This window comes from Agelaius phoeniceus, chromosome 9 (assembly GCF_051311805.1).
Source record: "Agelaius phoeniceus isolate bAgePho1 chromosome 9, bAgePho1.hap1, whole genome shotgun sequence".
Lineage (NCBI taxonomy): Eukaryota > Metazoa > Chordata > Aves > Passeriformes > Icteridae > Agelaius > Agelaius phoeniceus.
Window position 1 is genome coordinate 32,695,378 of NC_135273.1, and position 21,667 is coordinate 32,717,044.

The 21,667-nt window shown below is 51.2% G+C and overlaps 2 protein-coding genes across 2 annotated transcripts in view; one reads left to right on the forward strand and one right to left on the reverse strand.

The window, feature by feature from the left end:
• ASCC1 (activating signal cointegrator 1 complex subunit 1) overlaps positions 1-13,666 on the reverse strand; it is a 35,766-nt gene extending 22,100 nt beyond the window's left edge. The window contains exons 1-6 of the mRNA XM_054637606.2: positions 13,510-13,666; positions 11,851-11,978; positions 10,683-10,782; positions 9,751-9,848; positions 8,357-8,535; positions 1,370-1,506 (exon numbers count right to left, since the gene is read on the reverse strand). Coding sequence (XP_054493581.2) covers positions 1,370-1,506; positions 8,357-8,535; positions 9,751-9,848; positions 10,683-10,782; positions 11,851-11,959 — 623 coding nt within the window. The 5' untranslated portion in view covers positions 11,960-11,978; positions 13,510-13,666. The remainder of the gene's footprint in view (positions 1-1,369; positions 1,507-8,356; positions 8,536-9,750; positions 9,849-10,682; positions 10,783-11,850; positions 11,979-13,509) is intronic.
• Positions 13,307-19,678, forward strand: ANAPC16 (anaphase promoting complex subunit 16). The gene is made up of 4 exons (XM_054637615.2): positions 13,307-13,441; positions 15,101-15,258; positions 17,160-17,234; positions 18,919-19,678. Exons 2-4 carry the CDS (start codon positions 15,117-15,119, stop codon positions 19,032-19,034), a joined length of 333 nt encoding a protein of 110 aa, XP_054493590.1. The 5' UTR covers positions 13,307-13,441; positions 15,101-15,116; the 3' UTR covers positions 19,035-19,678.
• Positions 19,679-21,667: the final 1,989 nt, after the last annotated feature.

Below are 21,667 nucleotides of genomic sequence, written 5' to 3' on the forward strand. Positions count from 1 at the left end.
ACCCAGGGCTTGTGGAAGGAACAGGGAGTGTCTTGGCAGGCAGATGTAACAAACACAAGTTAACAAGGTGAGTGTGACTTTGCTTTGACCTTGCTCACTCCTGCTCAGCTTTTGAGGTGCTCAGCAAAGATTCCCAAGTGAAATAAGCAGTGTGTTTTCCCTTCCCAGTATAGTCACTGGGAGGGAAACAGCACAAATGTACTATTATGGACACCAAATTAACAGCACTAAAGGTCACATATTCTAAAAAGGGTCAAAATGGTCACAGCTACCTTCAGAGGGCACTGCCTGCACTTCAGAAAAGGAAATGAAAGCTAATGAAGGTTTATGTAGGTGGAAGGGAGCCTAATTAATTTTCCAAGTATATTTACTTGGGTGTGGAAGGGGAAATATACTAAAGGTTACCTTCAAGTGTTGATTCCCCCTTCACTAAAGGAAACAGGGAGCAATGATTTTCTCGGCATCTGTTCAATCCACTTATGTGGAAGCTGGCACTTTCCAAATATTGCATTCAGAGCCTCCCCCTAGAAACACACTTGCATTTCTGTTCAACAGCTGAACTGGAGCCATCCTTTTAAAGGCAGAGGTATGAATTCTGGCCATGCATTAATTCCCACAGATATTAGCTGGCACAGCGTGGCCAATTCTTCATGCACCGAGGCAGCAAATAAATGAATGCAAGGGATCCGTGCTCTGTGTGCAAAGGCTTTGCAGAAATAAATAAATAAACCACCCCCTCAGGCCATCTTCAATTACTAAGCTGACCAGAGATAAGCTAATTAAGGTGTCACTGGAGCACATTTGCAGCCAAAGCCCCAACATCTGCAGCTGGGTGTTAACAGGCAGCGAGGCAGCCGTGCTCCCAGAGCAGCACGGACACTTTCAGGCTGATTGCTCACAGGGCTCCTGATGGCTCCCCTCGGCCAGGAATGTGTGTCAAGGACACCTCAGCATCTGCTCTGAGGCAGGAGGGAAGTGCCAGAGCCAGAGCCCACTGCAGGCAGCGTGAAAGGTAAGGGAGCTCAGCCCTCCCTCTGCTGCAGGCAGGGGACAGCAGCAAAAACTGCTCAGGCACAAAGAACGGGGATGCACGTGAGGAGGGGAAGTGAGCAGAGCAGGTTTCCAGGGAATGCTGAGGGTCTGAGCTGAGCTACAGATGCTGTAAGGCTCTCTGTGGCTGCTCAGTGATTTCTACTGCCCCATTTGAAACATGTCTAAATGTTTCAAAACATTTCTAAATTTTTCTAAATTTCTAGAGTTGAGAGAAGACTACTGAGCTGCTCTTCTCTTCGCTGTTGCTCGTCAAGACAGAGTGCTGCTTTCCCCTCTCTCCAGGCCTTGGTGATAACATCCCTCTCCCACCACTTACTCCACAAAGTCCTCTTTGCACTGCTGCAGGAGGTCACAGGCTCTCTGGATCTCTTGTTCATTCAGGAGCACCAGCGTCCCAATAGTCAGGTGAAGCTTTGCAGGGTTCTGGAACAGGCTGCTGCTGACCCCGTGATCCTACAAATCAATCCAACACATACAGGTGTCTTACCTCATCCACACACACCCTGCTCCACCACAGGGATAAACACTACAGAAAGCAGGTACCAAGTTACTGGCATCAATCCCTTTATCTCTGGTCAGGTTGGTAATGACCTGAAGTTGAAAATGTCCCAGGCTTTGTGAGGAAGCACTGGCAGATGAGCTGCAGTCCCACCACAGCTCCCTGCCTGCTCTTCCATCAGAGCTGCTCAACAGCAGCCTGGAAGATCAGGACAGCAGGCTGTAACTTGGTACCCAGGACCTGCAACACTCACTTGTATGGGGTTTTTTGGGAGGAGACTTCCACAGGTGTCAACGCAGCATCTGCTACCAGCAATGAACTCAACAAAAGCCAGCTCGGATTTAAAACTTCAATCCATTTCTTGTGCAATAAAGCTGAGACCAGCTGTAGTGACAAGCTCTAAATGGTCTCTAAATCCCGTCTAAACACAGGTTGCACCTCACAACAGAAGCACAGCTAATACCAGCTCTGATAATTATACTTTTCTTCTTCCCATACACCCTATAGTTTGCTGAGGTGAATTAAGTTTAAATTCCCTTTATAAGAAGAGCTGCGTGTTGTTGCTGGGGAGGAACTGCTCCCAGGTGGAGCAGTGGTTGCATCCAGCTTTAAGAAACATGCAATTCTGTTCTAGGATACTTATAAAAATACCTCAAGGATGGTTAACACACTCACATTAAAACAATTATTTCCACTTAGTGGCCGCTTCCCATCAGCACATTAAATAACCTCCAATTTTAACTCCAGAAGAAGCCAAGCTGCCAGGCCATGGAAGCCCTTCTGCATCTGAAAAGGGTGCACCAGCTGAGAACAATAGCTTTGAAGTTTCTACTGTGCTCCAGAGTTTGAAATAAAACCTTTCAGACGTTTAAATGCTGCAGTATCTCAGCCTGTCAAGAGTTTCATGCCCCACATCTCACTCAGCATTTTTCATGCCTAATGACTACATGCAGACCCTTCTTTACAGCACAGCTTATGAGCTGGACTAGGGACAAGGCAGGCTGCAAAACAGAGGCCAGGGGCTTGCTCCAGCAGCCACAGCCTGGCAAACACCAGAGATGGCCCCATCTCACTTCTTCCTACCTTCCCCTCCCTGCAGTAAAAGCTTTGTGGCTTCCTTTAATTCATGCTGCTGTTCACATGCATGACAGGACATGATTTCTCTTTGTCAGCCTTTTTTTCTCCAGTGATATCTGCACTCAGAGAATATTTGGCCCTTCACAAAAAAGCAGCTTGGGTAACAGAAACTGGGAGAAGGTTTGATTTAACTTTGCCACGGACAACCAGCCGAGGTCACAGAGTGCACAGACGAGGTACAGCAACGCAGCCCTTTGCAGCTCAGAAAGCCAAAGCCCTGCCCTCATTTTCTGCCCCAGCACAATTTGTGCTGTAAACATGACCCTGCCCCAAAAGCAGCATTTTCCCCTGAGGTTTTCAACACCTGAATGTGGGCTGAGCTGACAAATGATGGCACGTCACCTCCACGAGCCACACTACTGCTGCTGGGGAGCTCAGCAGGGAAGAGCAGTGCACAGCAAGCAGGCCCAGACCTACATAATCCTCCTGCTTTACTCCCTAGTATTTCAGGCAGCTCCTCAAAACCCTGCTTACACTCCCTACTCTTTCACAGGCCAGCAGATCCCACTTCTCCCACACATAAAATAGATGCTGCGTCAGAGCTGGCTCTCCCTGGAGCAGCCAACGTTCCTGGGGGTGTCTGAGCAGCCCTTCCTGGCTGGATGCTGCTCACCAGGATGCAAAAAGGCTGGAACTCAATTACTCCAATCCCAGATCATGATGTGTGATCAGCAATCACTGAGTCACCTCAGGGGAACCTGCCCTATTGTCTCTACAAAAATTTACTGTTCAAACCTGGGCTCTTTAGGATGTATTGAAAGGCAGGAAGAATAATCCCTTTATGCACTATCCATATGTGATGACTGTCCTTTTTAGCTTATGCCTCTCCCTAACACTGCCCTGTCATGGTCAAAAAAACTCAACTCATTTCCACTCAGTCATTTTTTCACCCTCCTGCTACCAAAGACTTCTATCTCTGCTCTCCTTCTTTAGAAGGAACACAGAAAGGGTTTTATCTGGGATCTCCAACCCCTTGCAAAGCCCAAGCACGTTGTCCCTCCAAATGTAAGACCCTGTAGTAGGGAAACCCTAAATTCCAACACACTTCAGCCCAGGGATCAAGCTCCTTAGCTCTTCCACCCTGGCCCTGCCCTCTCTACTGTTTTAAGAGCTCCCGATGTTTGCAGACAGATTTATGTTTTTCAAGATTTTTTTCCTTAAGAGCAGGATGCTGCATGCCAGCTATGTGCCCTGTGCCACCCTGATGCACAAACAAAGGAGTGAGCCAGGAAAACAGTATTTGCACAGGATTGACTGAAGAGCTACAGGCTCCAAAACCCCTCCCACTTTCTGTCCCTTCCACTCTGAGATAAAACACCTCATTAGCAATGTTTGGTATTTACAGGTTGCCATATATGACAGCAATCATGTTTCTTTTCCCTGCTACAGCTGCAGCCTGTTCAGTCTGCAAACGCTGCACAGCTCTCAAAGACCCAACTGTGATTTTTCACAGCAATGTTTCTGCAAAGTCTCTTCCCTTTTCCACCTGCATGCTCAAACAGACATCTCAGCTCTCCTCACTCTCACACCTACATGATTGTGAGAGAGAGGAGACTTCCAAGGTCATCCAGCTGCCCAGACCTCCCACTGCACCACATCAGTGATGAGCTTGTCCAGGTGAGCTACCTCCCCATACTTAGATTAAATTAACCTAAAAGAACCTCCCCTCAGCCCTGCTTCATTTCCCTGCCAACCCTGACCTGTACAGCATGAACAACACCTGAAGTGTTCTGTATTTCAGCACAAGGTTTATCTTATAAAAACATTTAAAGACACACACACAAAAAAAACTTAGAAAGCATATACCTACCAACAAAATGCTATAAAATATAAATGAATGGTTGTCATGGTAACTGCTTCAGAGAGAAAGAGAGTCCCTCACAAATGCTCAATGGCCAGAAGAGATTCTCACACACACAACATACACACACACACCTGCTCCTTTCCCTTCCTTGCCATTATTATCCCTCATTCAAAGGCTGAAGTTCACCTCATTCTGTGATGTTTTGCACCAGGTAGAGAAACACCCCACTTCTGTCACTGAAACCCATTCAGATTTCCTCAAGTATTCTGAGAAATCCCATTGCTTTGGACAAATCTATAAGCTCTTTTATTGCTCTGTGAGGCACAGTTCTGAATTACTGTTTTTCATTACTGATGTGCTTTCTAGCAGACCCTGCTGTGAGATAAAGTGGTATTAGAGTGGCATTACTGGCTGGAGGAGTGATTGAGAGAGGCATGGGGCTGCACTGCACTCCCCAACTAACAGGAAGCAATAAATATATCTAGAAACCCTTTTGCTAATACCAGGAGAAGGAAGGGCAGAAAAATAAAGCACTATATATTCCTAGGCTAAGCATATGCAACCCCCTGAATACCTGTTACTGACTGAGTTCTACATTTCAAACTGAAAATTGAAACTCTAGAGCTGATGTAAGCAGTGCCAGGAACATTTCAGGCCCTTATGGGACTTGGAGCTGTCCAGACACAGAACAAAAACTGCAGGACAGACAGAAGGACAGGCAGGAGGAGGAAAGATGTACATGGCCAGTACTTGGTCTCAGCACTTCTCTGACCAAGGCTGGATTGCTGCACTTTTCTGAGACAAGGAGCATGTGAAGGTTTGCAGGCAGCTCCTTCCAAATGTGACTGACAGCACTTGAGGAATGCACAAAGTCTGTGAACATGTTTTTAGGAGATGGCAGACAACCCCCCTCCCCCCAGAGATGCAAGCTGACATTTAAGAGTAAACAAGAGACACAATGTGACAGACAAGATCAGGAGGGGTTTGGAGAGCAAGTAGGATCACCAGTGGAGGAGGGCTGCAGATATGCAACCCACCAAGGAGGGAGGAAAACCGAGTGCTCTGCAGGGAGAAGGGCTGGTCCTGGGTGAGCCTGTTGTGCTGCAGGACTAAAAACACTGCAGGAGAGCACAAACAACAGCATTGCCTGCAAAGGTGGATGAAACACACATCTTAGAAACTGAAAGGACTTAGAAAGGTCCTTGGAAGACTCATCCCTAACACCAGAGCAGCCAGAAGCCAGCAGGTGGTATGGGATAGACTGAGGTTACTGCAGCAGGCCATAGGGAGGGACCACAGAGATCCACAGGACCTGCTGGCAGACAGCTGGAGGAGGAGGAGGAGGAGGATCAAATGTACAGAGTCCAGGAGGCCAAACCTTCAGGCAGAGCAGTGCCAGATCTCCAGGAAGGCCAGGTGAAAGGACTGCAGCAGCCATAAGCCCAGGCAGAAGGAAATAAAGGGCAAGAGAAAGCCCATGCTGAAATCAGCAGCCTCATTCCAGAGCCAATGGCACAAGCAGCCCCTACAGAGCCCTGTGCAGGCCACCAGCCCCTCAAAGAGCTGCCACTCTCACTGTACCCTGCTGTGTCCCTACAGAGAGAGCCCTGTGAATGCCACCAGCCCCTCAAAGAGCTGCCACTCTCACTGTACCCTGGTGTGTCCCTACAGAGCCCTGTGCAGGCCACCAGCCCCTCAAAGAGCTGCCACTCTCACTGTACCCTGCTGTGTCCCTACAGAGCCCTGTGCAGGCCACCAGCCCCTCAAAGAGCTGCCACTCTCACTGTACCCTGCTGTGTCCCTACAGAGCCCTGTGCAGGCCACCAGCCCCTCAAAGAGCTGCCACTCTCACTGTACCCTGCTGTGTCCCTACAGAGCCCTGTGCAGGCCACCAGCCCCTCAAAGAGCTGCCACTCTCACTGTACCCTGCTGTGTCCCTACAGAGCCCTGTGCAGGCCACCAGCCCCTCAAAGAGCTGCCACTCTCACTGTACCCTGCTGTGTCCCTACAGAGCCCTGTGCAGGCCACCAGCCCCTCAAAGAGCTGCCACTCTCACTGTACCCTGCTGTGTCCCTACAGAGCCCTGTGCAGGCCACCAGCCCCTCAAAGAGCTGCCACTCTCACTGTACCCTGCTGTGTCCCTACAGAGTCCTGTGAATGCCACCAGCCCCTCAAAGAGCTGCCACTCTCACTGTACCCTGCTGTGTCCCTACAGAGCCCTGTGCAGGTCACCAGCCCCTCAAAGAGCTGCCACTCTCACTGTACCCTGCTGTGTCCCTACAGAGCCCTGTGAATGCCACCAGCCCCTCAAAGGGCTGCCACTCTCACTGTACCCTGGTGTGTCCCTACAGAGAGAGCCCTGTGCAGGCCACCAGCCCCTCAAAGGGCTGCCACTCTCACTGTACCCTGGTGTGTCCCTACAGAGAGAGCCCTGTGCAGGCCACCAGCCCCTCAAAGAGCTGCCACTCTCACTGTACCCTGCTGTGTCCCACACAAGGACTGGAAGCAGAAACCAACAGAGGGAGCCAGGCTATCACTGATGCCAGCCCCAGGTCCCAACTCTCTGTCCAGCCTACACCTTCCCAGGCTAATGTTTCCATCCCCCTGCCTGCAGGGCATTCCTTTAATCAAGGTGAGCTTTAATAAAGGTAGTGCTGCTGGCTAATGAGGAGAGATCATCCTCCTAGCCTGAGGGAAAGGTTCTCCTGGCATGGCACTGGCTAATCCCTGGAACTGCTGGCCAATTTCAGCTGTATTTAATGTCAGGTGATAGAAAGCTCCTAAGGTGTCAAGGAATTAAGTGGCTGGGAGGAGAACAGGGGCTTAAATCCTGACTGCCAGGAAAGACAAGACTGCAAAGACAGCTCATTTCTGCTCTTGGAGATGAAACAACTGACGTGCAAGTGACCATGAGAACTTGAGCAAGAACTCATATCTCCCCAGATGTCAGATAATTCACACCCATGGCATGAAGACACAGGAAACTAAATTTCTTAAGCTGTGTTATCTGCAAGATTGTATTTTCCCTTTAGCAAGGCACCAGAAGAAGTGATGGAGATGAAAGTGAAGAGTATCAGCCCACAGAGCCCTGCAGTGTGCCTGCAATGCAACCTGCAGCAGCCACAGAGAGACCTCTCCTGCCTAGAGATGTCCTGCAGCAGACACAGAGGACATGGCAATTTAATAACACCATTCCCTCTCCTCAGCCCAGCCCTGTGCACTGACACACCACTTCTGTCAGCCTAGAAGCACACTAAAATAAACCAGGCAATGCAGAGCTTTCCTTTCATTTTCTTCCTCATTTCCCTATGCCTAACTATTTCCTGCTCCTCCCAACACAAGATCTGAAGGCAAGTAGGAGTGCTGTCAGCACAAAGTCTCCTGGGGAAGAAGGGAAGTGATGAGATTTGCAGGACAGCATGTGCTACCAAGTCATTCTCACTCAGCTCTGGCAATGACACCCATCTTCCTGCACTGGCAGGAGCCAAAAGGAAAGTAAAACAGAAGCAGCAGCAAATTTGTAACTTCTTACCTAATTTCATGGTTATGTAAAACTCATACAAAATGTAGACAGGTCCACTATATTATTTACTGACTTTCCTGTTAAAAACAAAAACCCCAACCCTCTTTTGAAACGTAGTGAATTGTTAGTAGAGATTTTTCTAGATGGGAGGATATCTAAGTAAACCATTCCACTTTTCAGAAAATTTCACAACAGCACTCAACAAATTCACTAGGAGACCCACTAACTTAAGTAAAAGGCCTATGAAAAACGCATTCCTAGGAAACAGAACAGGAAGGAAAATTTTCAAGGAAAATGCCAATAAATGCAACAGCACACTAATCCTCATGTGGATCCCTACCTTTGAGCACTTGAGCAGCACCTCCTCCTTGAAGTGCAGGAAGTTCTGCTGGATGGCAGGCTGGTTGAGGGGCAGGGACAGGAAGTGTGTGAAGGGCTGTCTCCTGCGGAAGCTGTCCAGGAGCACCTCGAGCCGCGTCCGCGCAGAGATGACCCCGCTCCGCTGCTGCCCCGTGATCACTGCAGGCAAACACAGCATCAACAGCCTCTCTGCTTCCCTGAAGCTCTCTGCTGTTAGTCCCAGCCTCCCAAGGAAGCAGCAGGAATCAAAACCCCCAACCATGTACTGAAAAACCTGCCAGACTCCCAGCTTGACTTAAAATGCCTGACGCGGCTGTGCTTTGTGCAGCAAAGACAGGGTGATGCCATCAGAAGCATCCCTCTGCTCTGAGGGCCCAAAAAACACTGAGAGCCCACCAATTCAGGGACCCTTCAGATTTCTAGAGCATTATTTCAAGTCTTCAGATAGGCAGTCAGAGTGAAAATGCCATGGAAATCTATCAAGGATCAACACTCTCTCTGTTATTTGTGCATGCACTTCAAGGCACCAAACAGAGAACACTTGAGCTCAAAAGGAAAGAACAGCAAGGAGCAAAATTTCCTTGGCTTCCTATTATTCCATGTTTTCAACATCTCTCAACCTTCCTAACAGTCCTTCAGAGTTCTTGGGAAGAAGTCAAGACCCACTCCTTGAGAAGCACCACCGTGTTCCTGTGCAGCGTCACAGTGGGATCCTCCCAGCACTTCCTCCTCTGGAAAGCTCTGGATAGCTCTGTCACAAACATCCCTGTGCCAGAAATCTCTGGAGCATGCCCTAAGGAACCCTCCAAATACCCACTCTGGCAGAACCCACAAGGGTCAGCCCTGATGAGCAAGGTCTCCTTTCTTTTTAAATCCCTGGAAGTGATGAGAGGGAACATATGGTACAAGAAGCTCTGCTCTCACTGCTGGGCTCTAGTGCCAGCACCAGAAAGTCACGAATGTCATCCCAGCCCTTCTCATATTAAAGCATGTGCAGATGTTTATTTTGTACACAGACAGACAAGCATTTCTCTGAATGCTTATTTCAGTTTCTTATTGATGGAATACTATTTTATAAGCAAAACTAAAAAAAAAAAAATACAACACATTCAGGACCCAAGTTCTCATGCTATTTAAGGCCTAGAAGTGACTTTAAAAAAAAAAACCAAACCTGACACTGTTTAATAAGGATTTATAGACAATAAAAATAAGCTCAGGAGAAAAGTGAAGTGACTTTCCCAGGGCCAAAAAGTGAGTCAGGGCTTTGTAAGAAATAGGAATTAAAGGGAAAACACCTCCAGTACCCCCTCCCTGCTTAAATTTTGCTTGTGCAAGAGCAGAAAGAAGCACATCCATTTTGTGTATCCTACTCACCAATTTCTCCTTCCACTCCAGGTTTGGGAATGCTGATGGAGGTTCGAGTCTCTGTTTCTAGCCTCTTCTTGGTTTCCCCTTTCTTCCCAATGATGTACCTGGAGGCAGTAAGTGCAAGAGTTTCCCTCACACAGTGACACTGGGCCATTCTCCACCACGTGTGTCCAGAGCTGGAGTCTCTGTGCTGGAGGGAGGCACACACCCAGCTCCACATGCAGGCACAGAGCTGATCCCCAGGACCTCACACATGTCCAGCCTGGGACAATGTTGAGCTATGGCTCACAACTGGTTTAAGTTAAAATAAGTTGGTAGGGCCACAACAGCTCTGCCCACCACAGCCTCTCCATCAGTTGGGTTATCTCTTTTCCCATTATCCCAGCTGAGGTAGAAATAAGGGCTCTTTTTCTGCTTTTTGCTTTGCTCAACGTAGTAATTTGCCAGCATCCAAATACACAATGGACCACTTTTCCTTCTCTGTATTTCAGCAAAACTATCTAACTAATAAAACTGTCAAAAATAACTAGATAAAACTTTGAACACTACAGGGTCCCCAGTAAGCAAGGGACTGGAGTCAATAGCCAATTCCAGTCATGTGTTCTTCCTCTGAAAGCTCCCACAAACTTCCCCCTGCCAGGCTGCTCGCTCCAGCTCTTCCTCCCCTTCCTTCTCCCAGCCTCCTTGACGCTTTTATGTTCAAGGGAAGAGATGTTCAAAGCCTCTCCTGCCAGCCAGCAAGCACCACCTGCTGTCCCTCCCACGGGGCCGGTGAGGAGTCAAGTGAGGCCCAACCACACTTCAAGGTGGTGCCAATTTCCCCTTCCCCAGCACTCCAACCCCGAGCACATCCCAGAGATCCAAACCTCCAAAAATAAATATTCTGAGCTCAACTTCTTCCCCCAGCTGGCTGCAAAGGCAACAAACCACAGGCTCACTTGTACAAGGGGCTGGGAACCTCGAGCCGGCACTGGAAGCCTCGCTCGGTCTCCTCCACCACGAAGGCATCGCAGGGCTCGTCCGCACACTCACCGGGGCCTGCCAGGAAAACCACGTCTGTCAACTCTGGCAGTGCTCTATGGAGGACAACAGTCTCCTGCCAGCCTTCTCTCAAGGTGAAATGAAGGAAGGAATGGGCTTCTCTCTGCTGTGGGTAACTGCTTTGTATTTATCACCTCACTACCAGTAATGACAGCTTCTAAATCCTGACGGCTGGGAGGGAGGCGCAGGAAGCAGGTAGTTACAGGCCAGGTTTTTTCTCAGCTGGAGTTTGAGCAATTCCCACACAGTGGGAATGGTCTCTTCTGGCAGCCAATTCAGAAATTTAAGGCTGCAGAAGAAGACAGATGAAAGGTGAGGGTAGTTTTGTTCTGAAGGTTCAAGCCAGTGATTTAGAAACAGATGCACCTTTCGTCCGCAGGCTGTTGGGCTGTTCTCAGATCAAACAGAACACCCTGGAAGATCCATGCTTCCTATTCCCTTTCCAACACAAGTAGGGATGAATTTAAATGGAAAGCACGTGGTTAAAGCTTAGAGCAATCCACTGGAAGGCAAGGTGGGAGGAGAAACAGGACACAACTGCCATATCCCCATCTGAAAAATAACACTGGAGATTTTCTGTGCCCACAACAACTCACACACAACTACAGCAAAGATACAGGCAGAAAGACATAAGAACACACCAGGAGAGGAAGAATTTCGTCCCCAAAAGGCCAGTTTTAAAGGCACAAACATTGCAAGGGCAGAGGGTCTTTAGCAAGCAGCTGCCATGTCTGCAAATAAAGATGGTAAGGGCAACAAGGAAACCTGGGAAAAACAGATCTACACAGCTCATCTGGTTTTCCCTTTTTCTGGAGTTCCTCCTCAGTCAGCAGGAAAACTGAACAGTCAGCAGCACAGTCAGCCAACCCACTTGGGATAACTGGGACTGCTTCCACTTTGGGCAGCAGGATCATCAGGGACCAACACAAAGCCTTCCTCTCCCTCTTGAGCACCTCAATCCACCACATGGGCAGGTCTCTGTGCCCACAAAGGCATCAGAGGTGACTCTGAGAGCTCCCTAGGTCCCCAGTGCTGATGCTTACACCCCTGAGCATCACTCCTTACCTGCACAGAATTCCTCCTCCTCCTCGTGTGGGAAGGGCTGCTCCTGGATGAGGTTTTTGCGGTACACTCGGCCCCCGATCCTTATCAGGGGGGGCCGCAGCACATCCATCCTGCTCCTCCTCCTCCTACTGCAACAACACAGACAGCTGTGCCAACCCAGGCCAAGGAAAAGCTCCTTTCAGTGTTTCCTTGCACGCTGGGTTGGCAGGGACCTTAAAGCTCAGCTCATTCCAATGCCCTGCCATGGGCACCTTCCACTATCCCAGGTTGCTCTGATGGGGCAGCCACAGTTTCTGTGAGCCTTGCCACCCTCACAGAACAATTTCTTTCTAATATTCAATCTCAGCCTCCCCTCCTTGAGCTAAAAGCTCCTCTGTGTAGACTCTTCAGAAAGGCAACACCTCCTCAAACCTTACATGTCTCAATCACAGAGCAATTTGATGAGAAGTCACAAGTACATAAAGCACAATCAAGTGGAAACAGGAAATTTAAGCGGTGTAAGCTATGTAACTCTAAAACTCACAGGTTTCAGCTAGAAGTCACTGTAACCTCAGGCAATGTGACATTTCATAGTTTCTTTGGGCTTTAGCTGGCACCGAGTTAAAAATGTTTAGAGTGGAGAACATTTAATGGTGCTAAAACAAAGAGCCAGCAGTGTTCTGTCAGAGACTTCACATCTCCAGCATTTAATTTCTATATTCACTGGCATGGTTAATTTAATATTGGATCTCAATTTTAAACCAGAATCTGTTACTCAGAAAATAAAGTTTCCACCAAAAAATTCACCTTTGTCAGAAGGTTTACCTGTCCACTGCAACAGAACAGAAAAAAAACAAGAGCTTGCCTCAGAAGCAGCTAGCATTTATCACAGAGAGTGACATCAGGCTGAGAAGGTTAATCTTAATACTTCTTCCCTCAGTTCGAGCCCCACCTTTTGACATGACTCACAATCACCTGAACTTACAGGACAATAAAAAACATTACACTTCAATAAAAGTAATAATTCCTGTGGCTCAAGGGAAGAAGAGCAGAGACCAACTGTGTACAATGACGGGAAAAGCCATGAAAAATCAGTCGCCGGGGTTTTTGCTTACAGGCTTTTTTCGGGGGGGGGGGGGGTGTTTTTAATACTTTAATGTCACAATTTTTTTATACAAGGACTTCTGCAAAGCGAGCAGCGACAGCGGGAGGCAGAGCGCAGCTGGGGCTGCTCCACACGGCGGCATCCAGAGAGGCTCTGCGGGAACCGTCTCCGGGCCAGCCGGGGAGGGCGGCACGGCCCACACCGCGCAAATTCCCGGGGCCCCGCGGGTACTGCAGCAGCAGAACCCCTCGGCTTTACTCTGACACCCCAGCGGGAAGGCGGCGGGAGCAGCGAAGCCTCCCCGTTCCCTTCGCCGCCGCTGCCGCCATTTTGTCCCCGCTTCCCCCTCCCGCCCCGCCGGAAGTGGCGCGCGCCCCGCCCCATCATGCACCGCGAGCGCGGCCACGCGCGCCGCCCGCACCCAGCCGCCGTCCGGGCTCCCGGGTGAAGGAGAGAGGGTTCGGCAACGGGACCGGGGAGCGCCGGGAGGCGGCGGCGGCCCGGAAGGTGAAGGGCGACGGCATGAGTGCGCGGGGAGGGCGTAGGCTGCGGCGGCGCGGGGGCCCCACACTCACCGGGAAGCAGCTCGGAGGGGCCATTGGTGGGAGGGCGGGGAGGAGGCGTGGTCAGTGTGGGGGCGTGGCCATGAGCGTTGGGGCGTGGTCTTGCAGGGGTGGGAGCGCGGGGATCCCCGCCCCCCCAAGATGGCGGCTCCTGAGGCGCCTGAGGCGTTGGCTGGAGGTTCCTGTAACAGGCCCAGGCATCGCCCTGACCTGCCGCCTCCTCTCTTCTGTGTTTGTTTAAAATAAACCCCCTGCAGCCACACTTAGGAATCTGTCGGGTCTGCGAGCCCCGGCTGGCATCGTTTCAGCGCAAACGATCGTCGCACCTCCCTTGCGAGCAGGGAGCTGAGCCCGAGGGTTTGCTGAGGGAGGTGTTGCTGGGTGTAGCGTGGCAAAAATAAAAGTTTGCTTTATGCAGGCGTTTTTCGTCACGGCCCCTAAGCCCCCATGCTCCTGTGAGCTGCTGTTTTTTGTGTTACACACAGTAACCTTGAGCACTCTTGGGAAACTTAACTTACAAGGGATGGAGGAACTGGACAAAGGGAACGGCTTCCCACTGACAGAGTGGGAATGTAGGTGGAATATTGGGAAGGAATTATTCCCTGTGAACCCCTGGCACAAGTTGCCCAGAGCAGCTGTGGCTGTCTCATCCCTGGCAGTGCCCAAGGCCAGGCTGGACAGGGCTTGGAGCACCCTGGGATAGTGGCAGGTGTCCCTGCCCATGGCAGGGGGTGGAATGGGATGAGCTTTAAGGTCTTAAAACCCCATTTTCTCCACAAAACCCTCGAGTGCTTTCCAAGGGCACTGCCTGTGTACCCTACAGAGCCTGCAGCGGTGTACTAAATACGATAACAGAAGTGAATTAAATGGGCAGGATAATTTGGAAGTGCTTGTAAGTATTTGGAGGAGCAGCAAGTGCTGTCACTGATAAGGGCCAAGTGACACCTTTTGTACTATCAGAGAGGGACATGAGGAGTTTTAATTCCCAGGTTGTGACAAACCCAGTACCTCTTAAAAACAAGTCTGAGAAGAGAGCGTGCGAGAGGCAGCCGGAATTGTGCTGCACAGGCAGATGGACCCTCAGGCACTGCCAGTTTAAGTCAAATACAATGTTTTAAAGGCAAAAACACGTCTGGAGCAATGCAGAAAGCAGCTGCTGCGGGTTAGGCACAGCACAGCTCCCTGCAGGATGTGCTGCTGGAACTGGCAGTCCCACAGCCTTCCAGGTTTTATGAGGCAGCAGCGCTTCTGTGTTTGTGCTCCTGGAAACGAGGAGGAAGAAAAGGAAAGAAACCCCGCCTTTTATGGCCCTGGGCAGCGGGACAAGCGCCAGGGCAGCTGAAGGCCGGTGAATTCAGGCCAGCAAGCTGCACCTCGTTACTCTTGTGCACGCTCTGGATGAATTCCCAGGGGAATTCCAAGGGGTTGGGGCGGGGGTTGCCTTCACTTTTGGGGTGTGACAGCTCTGTGCCCGTCTCCACAGCGGGCACAGGCAGCTCTCCCACACACACACAGGGCAGCGGGGGCGGCTTCATCCTGCCCCTCACTGCCTTCATCCCTCCTCGGGGAACTCCTTCCTAACTCCTGCTCTTTGTCCTGGCAGGCTGGCCCGGGGTGCCATGGCAGCCTCCTCCTCATCCTCCTCGGCCGGCGGAGTCAGCGGCAGCTCCGTGACGGGCTCGGGGTTCAGCGTGTCGGACCTGGCGCCGCCCCGGAAAGCCCTCTTCACTTACCCCAAAGGAGCTGGGGAGATGCTGGAAGGTGATTGCTGCTGCCCTTCTCCTTCCCCTCTCCTCCTTCAGCTGCTGAACTTCCCACCCCGCTGGCAAAAGCTGGAGATAGAAAGGAAGCACCGGGGTTTGGTTGGTCCCGGCTTTCCCACCAGTCCATGAAGAAGTGATTTTTCTGGCTCTCACCTCCTTTTTATCTCCATGACAACACTTCAGACCAGGAAGCATCTACCTGAAAGGGAACATGACGGTGTTAATTGCTCATTGTTGGCTAATCCTTTGATGTCGGGCAGGGGTTGCTGCGGGGATAGCTGAGACAGGAATATTTTTCTTGGCAGAAGTAGTAATTTTCTTGGTTTGGGTTGGATTTGACTGGGTTAGTCCAGGAGGCAGCTTGTCTCCCTGCCAGCTTGCACCTGGGTGCCTGAGCCCTTCCACCAGCTTCATTGGGATCGTGGAAGGAGAAGCCCAGCAAGCTGTGGGTGAGGGAGGAAGGGCAGGTCCTCGAGGTGACAGGGTTAAACCAGTGTCTGCTCCCCTTGAACTTCCCTTGTCACCGTGGGACAGCTGGAGTGTCCCTATGGCAGCCTAGGGCAGCTGGGAGCTGATGGCTGTGCCGTTGTAGGGTTGTTTTTATTACACATTAGAGCCCATATGCCAGGCTATTGAAGTAATTATGACTAAAGGTTTGCTCACAGAACTTAACAAGCCCTCAAAACAAATTAAAGTAATGAAGCACTTCGTGTTACCAAATAGACAGGCAGCTGTTCCTCCTGAGAGCCACTCAGCAGGACAGACAGGGAGGTGGAGGAGAGAATGCAACATTTAGGTTAGAAAAGGCCTCCAAGACCATTGAGTCCAGCCTGTGACCAATCCCCACCTTGTCAACAGCACCAGAGCACTGAGTGCCACGTCCAGTTGTTCCTTGCACACCTCCAGGGACAGTGGCTCCACCACCTATCTAGACAGTCCCTTCCAATGTTTTTCCATGAAAAAGTTCTTTCTGATGTCTCCACGATGTATTTGGGGCAGCACTTGTAAGAGGAAGCTCTGAGCACAGTGAAACTCCAGCTCTTCCCTGGGGTTCAGCTTTGGATTAGATTTTTCCAGAGTTTTGTCTTTGAAACTGCTCTCCACATTGTTGTGGCACAGAGCTTTAAATGGATTGTGCTTTGGGCTGACCTCTTTACCAGGATCACAGCAGTTCACCTGCTCTGGGTGGCAGCAGCAACCAAACACTGTCCCTGTTGCAGGAAGCTCTAAGTTGGCTTTTGAATTTCTGACACCAAAGGTGATACACTCATTCTTTCATCAGGCAGCTGCCAGTGGAGAAGCTGCAGTTTCCTGTTCAAAAATTCCCACTGACTGACTGATTTTTATTGCTGCTTTGGCTATCTTGCTTGTTTCTAAAGAAACCCGTAGGTATTTTGGGGTTTTTTAGAAGGAGGCAGTATAAACTATGTCAGTGCTTGGTACACAATTAGCTATGTTTCCCAGATTGTTTTATTTCTGAGTCACTTGCATGATCAATTACTGACTTGGATGGCAAGATACACATTATTTGAAACTCTGTGTAGGGTTATGGTCTGAGCCCGTGGGAAATCCTAAAGCATTCTAAGGACACGAGCGTCTGAGCCCTGAGGGAATCAGAGACTGCCATAACATTACCTGGCTTCTCCTTAGCTTAACTTCTATTTAAGATGGACTAAAATTGCTTGTCAGAGGGGATGTAACAGAATTCCTTCTGGGGTATCTTCCCAGGCAGCTTCAGGAAGCAGCCAAAGCCCTGTGCAGGGCCACAGGGGAAAGCACAGGGGAAAATGTTGGAATGAGGCAGGGGTGGACGCACACCTCAAACATATGAGGTAGGGGCACTGAAGGCTGCTCAGCCTCAAACTCTGGGGTTCAGCCATCTCCTTTTTCTGTTTACAGATGGCTCTGAGAGGTTCCTCTGTGAGTCTGTGTTCAGCTTTCAGGTTGCATCCACGCTGAAGCAAGTGAAGCACGGTAAGCGCCGGCCGCGTGTGGCTCGGGGAGGGCGGCGGGGGCAAAGCCCGCCCTGCTCTGGGCTGTCAGCCACAAGAAAGCAGAGTGAACGCTCAGTCAGGCCACCACTGAGTCCTTTTGCAAGCCCTATGCAAAGCGCTGGGAGCCCGCAGAGGCGGGGTGGGAACGGGCTGTGCCTCCCGAAGCTTGTTTTTCCCTGGCTGTGTGGCAGCACAAGGTGAGGCGGGAGGAGGAGGAGGTTCTGGGCAGGAAACGCCCACGCTCTGATCTCGGCCCAGCGCTGACTGTCTCTCTGGCCTGGGGCACAGGGACGCTCCATTCCACCTTTGTTTCTCTGCTGAGCCCTCGTGGCCCGGCAGGGTCAGGTGAGGTTTCCAGAGTCACTGGGGAGGCGGCCACGCGTGGCGTGGTGTGGCGTGACAGGGCTGAGTACACTCCCTGCCTCCCCAGGGAACAGCCTGACGTCCTGTTTGAACCTCTGCTTCCCTGCCAGGCCCTTTGCCCTCGCCCAGGTGCCTGTGACCCAGCCATGGGCTGGGCTGTGGCACAGCTTCGGTTCTCACAGAGCCCAGCAGCAGATCCTGTCTGCTGCTCAAGGGTCACATCCTCTCTGGTCCCCACCTCTTGTCAGCCAGAATGGTACTTCCACCTGTTGTCTCTGAGTGGAGAGGTTTCCTGTCCTCCTCCGGCTGTGGGGGTGTGCAGCAGCTTGCAAGGCCGTGATCCTGTATTTCTGCATCAGAAAGCAAAGCTGAACTCCAGAGCCATTGTTTCCAGAGCTCTGCTGTGTCTGTAGATACCAGGGGCTGCTACACAGCCTGGCACCCCAATAGACACCAGCCTTTGGAACTGTGGAGCACCTCCCTGTTTTCTCCCTGTGAGAAAGGTGGAGGGCTTAAAAAAAAAAAGATCGAGGTCATCATTTTTTGGCTTCTTTGTTTGACAGTTCCCAAAAGGGTGCAGGAGGTGGAGTGAGAAGAGTCCCTCTTAAAGCACCCACTGCTGCAGTCAGCATAAATCACACACAGTTTATGTTACGCCTCTTGCTAGCCCTGGGCTGTCTTTCCAAGAGGCCGCAGAGAGCTTCCAGCACTGTTAGACCTCAGCAGAGCTGGGAGAAGGGATGTTCCCATCTCTGCACCACTGCAGCACATCTAACTGCAAATGGACCCTGTGTGCCCAACTGGTTATAAGTAAACCTGAGAGGAAGATGTTGTCTGGGGACCTTCCTCTCCTCAGCAGCTCTCTGGCTCCTCTCTGCCACACTCATCCAGGTCCTCCTCCAAGGACCTTCATCAAAAGCACAGTTCCTCCTGCTGCACCCAGCTCTACCGTGGGCTGACCAAGCCCTCTCTGAACTTCTCTGTTCTTCTGCACTATAAATATTTATGCTTCATGAAATGAGCTTCATCCTGTTTTCACCCCCATACACTAATGGGCCTGATGTTTCCCTGTTGGGACTTGAATGTACATGGCACGGGCAGGGATGGGTAAACACACACTGGGGCAGAAAAGCCTGTCCCTGCTTTCTCCTCGCTGTTTGCACAGAGTGGGTTTCAATTCAAATGGGCTCTGTGGGTTTTATTCTGCCCTGCTCCCCACTGACAGCTGGGAATTTGCATCTAATTGAAAGGTTTAATTGCACTGCCATTGCAAACCACAGTTACCTTTGAACTCCTCGCAGATCAACAAGTCGCAAGGATGGAAAAACTTGCCGGTCTGGTGGAAGAGCTGGAGGCAGATGAGTGGAGGTACAAGCCAATAGAGCAGCTCCTGGGATTCACTCCCTCCTCAGGCTGAGCGTGTCTGGAGCGCTGCTGTCAGGGAGCAGAAGAAAAACGTTCCCTGGCCCGGCTTCCAAACACCCCCCATCTATCAGATGCTGACAGCTGCATCGGCAGGATGGGGCTTTGGGTTTTTTTGAGTGGGGATCCCCCGTAAAGCTGCCAATAAACGGAAATGACGAGATTCTGTAGGTCCTTACAGGCTGGCAGGGCTTGGTTTCTGTAACTTAGAAGGCAGGATCAGCTGTACAGCCCCTGGATAATCAGAGGGGGCACACGGACAGTGTGGGGGGGCGACCTCGTAACTCGGCCTGGGTTCCCGCTGGAGCGCAGCCGGAGCGCTGGGTGAGCGGGGAAACCCTCTGGAGCAAATGCCAGAAGCACTCCTCAGCCCCTGCTGTCCTCCTGGGGCATGGACACAAACTGTCCCAGCGCTGGGTGAGGGGCCAGCAGTGTCACCTCCTGCAGCAGTGTCACCTCCTGCAGCAGTGTCACCTCCTGCAGCAGTGCCTCGGCCATTGCCCAAGCTGTTCCCTCTTCATCACCGTTTCTCTGGTAGCGCTGGCAGGACACTGCTCGGTCTTTTAGTACCCTGAAACTTTGTCCTCTTTGTTCTGTATTAGATTTCTCTGTGACAATAAAATAACTCTGTCTTTGAAAGTCTTTATCTGGTCTGATGAGGGAAACAATCAGCTGTTTGGGAGTTAAGGAGGTTTAGTGAAGCTCAGAGGCAGATCGACTGTCATGATGGAGACTGAAGTTCAGTGTAAGAAGAGCCAAACCATGCTCAAAAGTGGCTTGATTTAAGTCAGATTTGAATCCTGGTTTAACTCAGCCAGAGGAGAAGACCCTGGTTTAAAACCAACCATTTTAATCATCTTGTTTTTCAGTTGTACTTCACTTCTGTTCTTGGAGGGAACTGGATTTCCATGTTCTGGCGTAACCATTTCAACATGTTGATTTTCCATGGATGAGAGCCTTCGCCCCATGGCTCTGCTGGCCAGCAGGGGGTAGGAGCAGCACCGTATGCAAACAATTATTTGATTTACTGCTCCAGATGCCTCATTTTTCCATTTTCAACATCTCACTTACGAGATGATTGTATTTTTTACTCACTATTTCAGCCCAGCCACATCTGCATTGAAACAGATTAGCTGGGATCCATTCCCATTTCAGATCACCAGCAATTAGCTAAAACTGAGGGGGAAAAGCATAGAGCCACCTTCTGTGTGTGTTGCTGTGCATAAATCAGTTGCAGTGCCAGAGCCAGCTGTGGGCAATCCAGAGCCCCACGCTGCCTGAGCCACGGGCGAAGCCGCAATTCCAGCTCCGTGGAAATTCACCGCGGCTGCGGGAGCGGCACAGGGGCGTTCTCACGTAGGGCTGAGCTCAGCTGAGACTGTCCCACGCTGGCCACCCCAGCCACGGCCCCAGCCCGGAAAACCTCCTCCCCAGCCTTGGAGAGCTGCCAGGCCCTGCTCTGCGGGGGCCTCCTGCACAGTCAGCGGCTCCAAACCTGACGGCAGGCGGGATTCAAACTCCATCCCAGATGGGCTTGCTCGGGAAAGAAGGGAGTGCTTCAGCCCTCCACTTTTTTGTTTGCTCGGTGGCATCTATTTTTAATCCTGCTCACTCCAGCCACCTACATCTACCTTGGCCAAACCTGCCAAAAATCCTCACCCCATATCATTGTGGGGTTTGGGAATGGAGCAGCAGATCCCCCAAACTCCCTCGCTCACACCCGGTAACCCGTGCTCGCTGACCCAGAACAATCAGGCACAGAAAGAGCTTTTCCTTTTCACTGCTCAACTTGGGAAACTTTTCCACCCTGCCAGCCCTCCTGGGATGCCAGGGGCTCCGTGCCTGCAGCTCTGCCCAGGGGATGCAGTGCCCAAGCATTGCCCAGACTTCCCCATCCAGATCCAGAACACGGCGGGGCTGAGATTTCTCCCTCTCACCCTCCTCCCATTGCTTGTTTTGCAGCAGTTTCTTGTGCTGGGACAGAGCAGGGAACGTCCCCAGCTCCGTGCTGTACATGGTGTGTTTGTATGTGTGCCCAGCACCAAAATAGACACATGTGTGAGAGCCATTGAGAGGAAGTGAAAAGTTCACCCTGTACAGTACTACGAATGCAAAAACATGTTGTTGGCCGTTCCCTCCTACCTCTCAGTAAACACTTTATGTAAGGCAGGGAGAACTGGAGGGATCCGTACGGGCAAAGCCTTCCACACTCCCCCTCCTCCAAACCCAGGTTTTCCCTGGCAGCTGGAAACTCCCAAGCCAGCCTATTTCCTGCTTTGCAGATCGGTGGGGCTGTGCCAGCGGTGGATATTTCTCCTCGGAGGGTGGAAGCCCCACGTCCCCCTGGCCCGGGGTCCCGGGAGCTCGGGGGGGCCGCAGGGAGGAGGGAGCCCAGCAGCTGCCAGAAAAACTTGATGCGGGGAGGGGAGGGAAAATAAAAAAAGAGCCGAACAAAGAGCCTCGTTCAGAGCTGCTGTTGGTTTTCCTGTGGGTGCTCGCAGCAGAACGTTATGTACCGGCACAGGCCCCGCTCACACCTCCCCTCCCCGGCTCCTCTCGCCGCTGGCCAGGGCCCCAGCGCCGGCCACGGGGCCAAGGCACGCGCTCGCCCGGCTGCCCGGGCAGGCC

What these genes read in the sequence shown, in the direction of transcription:
- ANAPC16 (XM_054637615.2), top strand. Translation starts at nt 15,117, where the DNA reads ATGGCAGCCTCCTCCTCATCCTCCTCGGCCGGCGGAGTCAGCGGCAGC. An exon ending in AGCTGGGGAGATGCTGGAAG is followed by an intron (nt 15,259 to 17,159) that starts GTGATTGCTGCT and finishes TTCTGTTTACAG; the next exon opens with ATGGCTCTGAGAGGTTCCTC. An exon ending in GCTGAAGCAAGTGAAGCACG is followed by an intron (nt 17,235 to 18,918) that starts GTAAGCGCCGGC and finishes AACTCCTCGCAG; the next exon opens with ATCAACAAGTCGCAAGGATG.